The sequence below is a fragment of the Etheostoma spectabile genome, chromosome 15 (assembly GCF_008692095.1).
Source record: "Etheostoma spectabile isolate EspeVRDwgs_2016 chromosome 15, UIUC_Espe_1.0, whole genome shotgun sequence".
NCBI classification, from domain to species: Eukaryota; Metazoa; Chordata; class Actinopteri; order Perciformes; family Percidae; genus Etheostoma; species Etheostoma spectabile.
Window position 1 is genome coordinate 18,328,569 of NC_045747.1, and position 10,175 is coordinate 18,338,743.

Consider the following 10,175-nt stretch of genomic DNA (forward strand, 5'->3'; position numbering starts at 1 on the left):
GCAGATATTACCTTGTTGGAGAACTTTAGGTGAACTTCAGCCTCATCGTGAAGACTCTTCTTTAGCTGAGTCCAGGCTTCTCCCAGAGTCCTGAGAAAGCACTGAAGTCAAATAAATCCTGCAAATCCTGGCTACCAGTTCAATGTTAACTAAAAAAAATGGGGAACCACAACACTGTGAATGTGCTAGTCGTGAACAGGCGTTACTGTTTTATAACACCAATAATATAGTTTATCTACTGATATGCAAACTCTTGGAGGTAATTATCAGTTACTACTGCTAATATGCAAGGTAGCTGGACATACACACCATTTAACTTAAAATCTGTTTTTATTACAAGTTGTGTTTAATTGTCAAAGCCCCAGCTGGTGGACATCAACCAATTACCTTTATTCAAGTACTTCACAAGTACAATTTTAGATACTTGTACTTGACTACTTCTATTCTATTTTTTGGGGGGAATTATTGTTGTTTTCCCTCCTCTACATTTATCTGACAGCTATATAATAGGATACGATATTATCGTATCCTATTATCATATCATATATTATGAGTCTGAGATTTTACATGTAAAACATATGATTAGTTTATAAAATATGATCCACTGTCCCAGAACCGGCTATCCAACTATCTATAAACCTTGATAGTATTCAAAAGTTCCACGTCAAAGTATCAGCAACAACAATCTAATTAGAATATTCAAAAATATTAAAAATTACAAAAAGAATACTGAATGGTGCCTTGTTGCTAATTGAGTACTTTAAACGCAGTTTTCTGGCAATATAATTTGAATTAAGGAGTTTTACTTGTAATGGAGATCTCAATACTTCCACCACTGGTTATAATGCCACTGGAAACAGACATGAGCAGTCAGACACGTTGTAAACAAGCTGACAGTTTTATCAGATCAGCGCCACTTTATTTTGAAAAGCCAGGCTGTAAATTGTGATGGATGGTTCAGGTTGTACTTTACAGTGTGCATTCCTTTTCTCTTCCAGATAAATGGGATCAAGCTGTTGGCTTGTTTACGACTTTCCTAATTGTCTGACCCTGAAAGCTTGATTTCCAGACTAGTGTGTGTCTCTATTAGTTTTATTTTTTCTGGAAAAAATGTTCTATAATCAAGGAATTTCCAGAGCTGGAAATCAACAAAAATCCACTGTTTCTCGAGCCAAGCCTTGTCTTTTCTGTCCACTGATTTTAAGATCTGCTCAAAGATTTTTCTGTTATTTCGCTGAAAAACATCCACGCTTTGAAGATAGTAAAATGGTGCATTAAACAGAAAAAGTAGTGTGCGGATACGACCGTTTAAAACACTCCTATTTTTAGACCCAGTTCTGTAATTACTATCCTGTTTTGCAGAGGGAGCTTTCGATCTGCACACACTATTTGGTCTTACAGCTTTTATGTACTGCACTCACCCTTCCTCCTGTGCTGCTAGCGGGTTCAGAGACAGCTTGGAGAGGTTCTTGGCATATTCTTCTTCAATCTTTATCCTAAAACACAAAAACCAAAATGTGAAAGCTGTCTGGCTCAAGGGAGGATAGAAACCACTTTCGGGAGGTGGTAAATGTGCTTTAAAGGTCCCATGACACCGTGCTCTTTGGATGCTTTTATATAGACCTTAGTGGTCCCGTAATACCATATCTGAAGTCTCTTTTATATAGACCTTAGTGGTCCCTTAAAACCATATCTGAAGTCTCTTTTATATAGACCTTAGTGGTCCCGTTATACCATATCTGAAGTCTCTTTTATATAGACCTTAGTGGTCCCGTAAAACCATATCTGAAGTCTCTTTTATATAGACCTTAGTGGTCCACTAAGACCATATCTGAAGTCTCTTCCCAAATCCAGCCTCTGGTGCAGAATCAATGAGATTTCCTTGTTGGTCCATTATGAGTCTTCTTCTAAGGAGGGGGGGGGGGGGGGGGGGGGGGGGGGGGGGGGGGAAGGTGGAGACTGGGTGTGGTGGTGCTTCACCAACTGCCACTTTGCTTATTTGAAAGCCACAAAGTGTCTCTCTCTTTGTCTCTCTCTCTCTCTCTCTCTCTCTCTCTCTCTCATGGGTGGGCCAAATTCTCTGGGCAGGCAAAGCAGAGAAATGGGAGGTAACCTTGCTCCTTATGACCTCATAAGGAGCAAGATTCCAGATCGGCCCATCTGAGCTTTCATTTTCTCAAAGAAAGAGCAGGATTCCCAGGGCTCAATTTACACCTATCACCATTTCTAGCCACTGGGGGACCATAGGCAGATTGAGGGGAACTCATATTCATGTTAAAAAAAAACTCATAAAGTGAAATTTTCATGCCATGGGACCTTTAACACAAACCATTTCAGCACAATTACAGAAACTACTTACTACAGTTTGCTTCAAAGCTGAAATCTAGCAGTGACCCGTGTAAATCAGTCATCATTTAACTTGTAGTACTGTACGGAGCAGCACATTTTCAGAACGGCTGTTCTCATTTCAATGTTCATTTAAGAGATGGAAATGTGATCATGTTTTCCCCAAAGGCCATTCAGCCAGAGTAGCCATGTTTGTGCCCTCTGTGACATTCAATCCCCCCGCCGGTCTCACATTTACCATCCACACCTGAGTAAATCTGTCACCTAAAGAAGGTCACCAAGCCTGGTCTTTGACCAAAATGTTGGGATACTCGGCAGCACCGAGCAACACGGCGAAACAACACAGAAAGGTCAGCGCTGGATAGTAATCTCACTGAAAGATTTGGGAAATCGGGGGCCTCGTGAATCAAACCTGGGAGTTTAATCAGAGAAGAATCCTCATTAACTTCCCACGACCGGGACCAGAATGTGAATAGAGCTTTTGTACAATTAGGTGGAGCTAATTCTATAGAGGGACGTGAGATCGGGTGTAGAGGTTTTAACTGAACTCATACTCTTCACGTTGTTTCAGTTCAGTGGGAACTGAGCTATCAACGCATTTCCTGTTGAGATCTAAAGACACTTTAATTACTAGGTGCGAGCATAAATTGCAGCTATAAGAAAAACGCTTGGAACCCCACAGACCTTTTAAAGCTTTAGTGGGTATCTTTTTGATATTAATGAACGTCCGTTACATTCAACCCATCGCTAAGTGAGTTGCTACAAAGCTAATTAACACAACTCTCTCTGGATTTCTCAGTATGACTGGCGTACGGTGACTTTCCCTCGCGGGAAACTCGAGTGAAGATAATGACCTCTTCTGAAGAGTGTTAGAAAAACTATGATACATACTTTTTCCTCTGGTTATTATTAAAAGTGTTTTCATAAGAAAACCGTATCATACTAATCAATCTAAACAAGATAACCTCGGAGCCATGGTCTGTCCTTGGGAAAGGACCAGGATGTTTCGGGGGCAGAGCGGGCGGAGGAGACTCCCGCACCCAATGAGACAAACTGACATCCACTTTGTATTAATAAGCGGCTGTAGAGAGCTTCCAGTTAAGCATTTTCTGTGCTATTCTGTAGTGTGGAAACTGTCACCTTGTGTTCACAAGTAATTATGAGATTTTTGATAAATATTCTCCAGAAATGATTTAATGACTTTGTGGGTAAAGGTTAATAATAGAACATCTAGAACTGTCTGGTAAGATTCGAAAATGACATCACTTTACTGTAATGCAGCCTGTAAAACAGGTAAAGACAACACTTACCATATATATTGTGATGTAACAATATTTCCAAAATCTAAGACAATATCTAGTTTCATATCGCGATATCGATACAACATCGATATATTGCCCAGCCCTGTTAAACTCGGATAGCTCTATTGGACAACACGCCGGGGCATGAATTTATTTTTCTGAACATGTTGATCAATGAAGGTGTGTTTCATTTTCACCAGAATTGGAAAAACTGGACTCAAAATCATTGGAAAAGAAGGTCAAGAGTTTTTTTTACTGTTATTAAATCCCATGAAAAGACTCATAACCAGCAACATGTTAGTCTGACTCATACAACACATAAATCTTTCAGGATGACTAAAAACTGACATTTCTTTCTTTTTTCAAAAGGCTCGGTAATTTCCTAAAACAGCTGATCACTGTAGTTTCTATCACATGTTAGGCTACTCTTACTTTTATGAGTACTTGTGGCAGCAGGATTGTGTATGTGGGATTGAGTCAAAATAAACAACAGTGTGTGTGTATGTTCATTTTTATGTTATTAACAAGAACGGAGCTCCATGGCACAGAGGAAGAAGATATATCAGGCTGTGATTAGTCTCGCTTTGCCGGACCTTCCTTCACAGTGCTGCGGAGGAGGGTAGAGCCATGGTGCCGCTGCAAGATAGACTCTGGAAGGAACTTGTTTTTGTGGGACACGTGTACGTTCAAACGTTGTTTTGGTCGTGCAACAGAAAACTCAGATTGGACAGATAGTCTAGCTATCTGTCTGGATTCACCCTGCAGAGATCTGAGAAGCAGCTAACCACAGTCCTCAGAAATTGACTGGAGTTTAGAATTCCAACACAAAGAAAGCGGAACGTAATGGACATCCGTCTGAAAAGAGTGAATTCCAGCTGAATTTCCAGCGGTATAGACTAGGCTATGATAGATACAAACACACTACTTGTTAGAAGACACGTTCAATGCTTGTTTTGGTCTTTTCATGAGATTTGTTGAACATACGAGATATCCGCAGACTTATTTACTGACAGTACTTAGGCTACTGGTCTTCTAAGATCAGACTTTTTTTTTTGTTTGAGCTTGTTTCATGTAACCAACTTCTATGCTAATACAAGCATCTCTGGCTCCTTCAATGGAAACATTTCTGCCTCTAGAGCTTCTGTCTGTCACTGTCCTTTATTTATTGACCCTCCTGTTGTCTTCGGGTCAAATTTGACCCCTTTCCAAAAAGTTTCTACATCAGAAATTTGGGTTTCTTGTAAAATAATTTTCCAAAAAAGTAACGTGGATGGTTCCCAACAACGCTCCTCACAAGTTCAGTTCAGTTCACTACTTTCATTGAATTTGGGTGTTTTTTTGTCAATTTTATAGCATTTGGAAAAAAACAATTGGTGAAAAAAACTTGAAAAAGAGTGTAAAAAAAGAGACAAAAATTGTCAATAAAAGTGACTATAATGTGAAAAGATGTCAAAAAAGTAACAAATGTAAAAAAAAAAAAAAAAAAAAAAAAAAAAAAAAAAAAAAAAAAAAAAAGCTTTACAAATTTGGAGAAAAACCCACGGAAATTTCAAAATGCTCATAAAAAGACGACAAACATTGAAAAAGTGAAAAAAAAAAACGTTGGAGAAAAGCCACAAAAGGGTCGTAACGGATGACCATAACATTCATAAAAGGGTTTTAATTTTGACCCAGAAAAACAAAAATTTCCAGGTTGGCGTGAAGACAACACGAAGGTTAATCAAAACTGCAAACTCCAAAAAAACTCCAGTCTCTGTTTTGCTGTTAGAACAGATGATGAATGATGTATGATCAGAAATGAAACTGTTACCTCTCGTGGATAAACTCAGCCATCTCTTTCTGCATCTGTTTACCCTTCAGCTGCTTCTGCAGGAGGACCTCGAAGCCCGCCACCGAGGTGGTCCCCTGGGGGTCCTTCTTGTCGTTCTGAGGAGGAGGAGAGCACCATTCAAAAACAGCAGTGGGCCAATGAACAACCAAAGCTACAGTCAACACCTCTTTATTGTGTACCGTATGTTTGAGAGTGTGTAGGGGTTGGTGAGAATAAGCTCTGAATATGTGACTCACGCTTGCATGTCAAGGAGGACATGCGTCGGTGTGTGTGCGTCAATCACTGTTGGATTGGATGTGTACTGTGTGTGTGTGATTCAGAGCACCAGAACAGGGTGTGGGGATGTGCATCGCTTTGTCTTGTTTTGTGACAGGACTGATGCGGAACAGAGGTGCCAGATTTATTTCACACAGCAGGTTTGAGCAGCTGGTCAGTGGATGTCGAAAACATCACAGGCAGCGCTGACATAACAGGCCGCAAACAAGGAGCCAAAGAGTAATAATGGAGGAGGAAACTGGTATCGGATTTCAGTCAATTATGCAGGCTGAAGGGTTTTTCGTTACAAATCTAATTTAGGATGGAAATGTATGGAAACTGAACATTGCAGCAGCCACTAGGGAGCAGGATGGAAGCAGGAGGATCACTGTGTGTGTCGATCAGTCTTCCACCTGAGAGCTGCCTACTTCAACACAAAAGCCAATTGTGCCTTTTGTTAAACGAGAGCTGCTCCATTTGCTTTCTATTCACACAGCTATTTTCAGTTACATAACCTAATGAAAGCATTAGATGACATTAACTGCATTTTACATTTACCAGCAAAGATTTGCTCTAGGTCAATAAAATGAACCTACTGGAGCTTTTTCTGGTGGGTGGATAGTTGGACCAAACCCATACATAGTAAATGATAATAAGCTATATATCGTGGCTGTAGGGCTGAAACCTTGTATCTCCATATTTCCTCACTTTCAATCAATGCTATCGGTCACCCTTTACATCTCTCTGTGGGTTTTACACGTATTTTATAGCGCGTTTGAGGAGGTTTAATCTGAGCTAAAATGTTCAATCAAACGTTTTCTTTTCATTTCCCAAAAAACAATAGTTTTTGGACAAACACGGTTTTCACCCGACAGTGACGATATCTGGGCAGGATATGCTGGCACCAGCCAATTTATTGTTATTCATTTAGGGTTCACCGTGTGTGCTGCCTGTTTGTAGCCACATCTCCTCAATGTCCCCCATGGTTTCCAGACTACAGGGACTATACAGCATTGCCTCATCATCAACAGAATATCACAAGGGATAGTTCCACGGAGGTTTCTGCGTTTCAGCCCAACTCACCCAGAAGTAATCGCAGTAGCTCCATTCGTTGGGCTTCAGGAGCTGCTGCTCCGGACCTTCCCCAGGCAGAGGGAAAGTCACACAGTTGATCTGAAGCGAAAAGAGAAGAAATACAAAGATGACTGATAGCAACAACCTTACTGGGAAATGAAACAATGAACAGATCTGTGAGAAGTAGAAGAAGATGAAGAAGACAAGAGGAGTGGAGTTGAATAGAAGTATGTCTTTAAGGCAGTGAGGTAACAGGCCTGGGTTTTGTTTGGATCATGCAGATGAGAAGAAAAAGGTCAGGCGTGAGTAAACATACTAAAATTGGTCATCCAGAAGGTGACCCATGGGCCTTCAGGGGGGAAGAGAGACAACCATGTCCACTCCAAAACACAGAGAAACCTTTTGTACTACAGTATGAATACAAAAACTTTACACACACCCAGCACTCAGCTTGAATACAGACTCCATGGTCCACAGAGTCTTCAATTACTCTTGGGGCTGCAATTATGTAATGTTCACCATCTGTGAGCCCTCCCTCCTGGCACTGCAAGATGCCCTCTGTGCCATGTCAACCACTGCTGTAGACTACATGGGTAGGATGCTTCATCCACAAACACACTGAGTCATAGTGTTTACTGCATGAGCTCACCACTGTACGCCTGTCACACAGACTGAAGAAAAACACGGAGCGTTTACCAGCTGGCTCAATCGAAGGGCTTCCCTCTTATAACTTTCCAATAAAAAGGTGTGGCAGGAATCATTTGGATCGTATGAACAACATGGCGTCAGTTCATGTAGGCCAGTGGCTGAAGATGAGAGTGGAAACTGCAGGTCATGTGAAAACACTTTTATCCACACAATTATTGCAAAAGAAACACAACGATTGAAACTTACTCCTTGTATTATCAAAATTTAAGCTATTTGGTTGCAATATTACAAGGGCTCATCACCTTATAATGTTCATATGTTAAACTTGGTTGGAAACCAGTTGCTTTTTTTTAATTTATTTATTCATACAGCAGTGCAACAGGATCACTGATTTGAAATCGTGTTTGGAATGTCATTAGTATCTCTCTTTTAGCTCTGTTTTGGTCTCTACCAACCCCTGAGGGAAATATCTGTCTCTTCAGCTGCTTAAGCCTCCAACATATAATAAGCAATTTCATATTTGCGCACCGCTAGGTAGGGTGTGGAGCAACGCTAGGTAACAATGTGCTGTTATCTCATTGGTTGCACTTTCGAAAGGTCAGCGGCACTTAGGCCAAATTTGAAGTAATTTGAAAATTGAGCGCAGCGCAAAGCGGGAAATCTGAGTGGTGCACAACGCCAGGGTTAGCAGAGGGCATATTATTATGATTATTATGACTACAGTTGCCTATTTACATGTAGCAGACATGGAGCAACATTATCATTCATCCCGCTATTGTCCTTATCTAGCCAATATTTACTCTATTTTAATAGAGTAAATAATAATTTTGGGGCGGGGCAGGTTGCGTATGGTACGATCAGCTTCTTAGAGTTCTTTTGAAGGTATTGGCTGTCAACAAATGTATATGTTGGAGTTAATGAAAGTGGTTAAACTCAACCAGTAAAGCTCTTTCTCTCCTTTTCCATTGTAAACACATCTGATTTATACTTCAAAATATTACTATAATGTACTATAAGATCTCCGTCTCTGAGATTCTCTTCTCAGTTTCAGCCTCACTGTGGGATTCATGACGATAACTTGGGTGGAGTTTTGCATTAAAACTCCGCAGCTTTAGACATCACAAATATCGAGCGTGAAAAAGCTGAACTTCCAATAAACACTCGACATTGACCCCCTCTCCCCCCCACCCTCCCCCCTCTGCACTGCCACTGCAGCACTTGATCTGAACAGCTTCCAATGAGCAACTTCAAAAACAGATGAGTAATACTCTTCTCTGTTATATAATCACTACAAATCCAGAGGAAAATACTAATTTGGCCACCTGCAAAAGAGACACATTTATTTACAGTAACACTTCACAATCCAAAGGAACAACCGTGTGATTTACTCCGTGTGCCGACCGGTCATTTTGTTCATTTTCTGCCTCAGAGATCATACAGATTGTCACGGGCACTAGATTTTCCATTACACTGGCCCCACATCTATCATGACTGCAGTTTATCTGCCTCTCACATCCAGCAGAAAATGAGACCATTTGTCTAAAGGAAGGCTGTCTGGCTAACTTACTTCTACTTTATGGCTGCTTAGTAAGGTGCTCCCGGGTCTGGAAATAAAATATTAATATAGATTACCTTCATTAGACAGCATGTAATACATCTTTCTGAAGGATCTAAGTTGTTGGACTTGGAATGTTGCAGCCGGCTGTGTCTCCATATTTCATCTTTGAATGTTACAGTTTGGCACAAAACAAAGCCGTAAGCAACGTACAACAGAGCATCTGTTGTGAAGGAATTGGGACATTTTGTCCTCAATAAGTGTTCATAAACATTCAGTCTCATGAGGGTTTTGTATCCAGGCGAGAGGCAATGGCTCTTTCGTTACACGGTTTCATATTTTTACTCATTCATTTATTATTTTTTTGCTTTGCTGAATACAGGGGGAAAAAATCCTGACACAGTGAAAAAGGAAATGGCCCGTGAGGGATGTTAGAAAAAAATTCAGTTCTCTCTGGCGGTAGAACAAATGACTGAAACACTTGCCACTCAAAACCATATCTGAGCAGAATATTTCAGCAAATGTGACTGTAGGATGCGCTGCTGCTGTTGCTAAGCGACAAATTACATTTGCTGTAAAAGACCACTCCCCCCACCCACACACACACACACACACACAAATCACAGACTCCATTCTGTCTCCATTCCTTCCTTTTTGTCGCCAATGATTGTTGATAATTCAATGATCAATCAAAAAGCCCTGTCAGTGTCCCGCCAACGAGGCCAGATAACACTCTTAACGAGATGCCTAAGCAGCATGGCAACAAGTCAAACAGCACGTGAATAAATGTTTAATAGGCTGAAAAAAAACATGGATATGCATTTGTTTTGATTGGCCACACTGTGAAGGTGAAAACAAGGGTACAGTGTCTCCTATCTCATGTGTGAAGCCTCTGCGTCCTGTGAGGGTCCATTTTGCCAACAGCCATGGATATGTGCGTCACCATGACAACTGTGGAGGGTTGTGTAACGCGAGGTGCATCTAGGCGAAACAAAAAGACACCTATGTGAACTGACGTCATCCAGCCACCGCTACAGTTTCAACCACCTTCACCTGTTTTATTTTTATATATTTATCTTCATCTGCTGCAGCAGAAATAACTAACATCCATGCATGATTCCTGCTTGCTCTGCTGCACTCTACGCTGAGTGTTTACTTCCATTTT

The 10,175-nt window shown here is 40.8% G+C and overlaps 1 protein-coding gene across 3 annotated transcripts in view; it reads right to left on the reverse strand.

Moving 5' to 3' along the window:
• gas7a (growth arrest-specific 7a) overlaps positions 1-10,175 on the reverse strand; it is a 42,168-nt gene that overhangs the window by 11,015 nt on the left and 20,978 nt on the right. For all 3 annotated transcript variants that reach the window (XM_032538198.1, XM_032538200.1, XM_032538199.1), the window contains 4 exons: positions 6,817-6,906; positions 5,458-5,573; positions 1,422-1,496; positions 12-90 (listed from right to left, as the gene is read on the reverse strand). In XM_032538198.1, the coding sequence (XP_032394089.1) occupies positions 12-90; positions 1,422-1,496; positions 5,458-5,573; positions 6,817-6,906 (360 nt within the window). The remainder of the gene's footprint in view (positions 1-11; positions 91-1,421; positions 1,497-5,457; positions 5,574-6,816; positions 6,907-10,175) is intronic.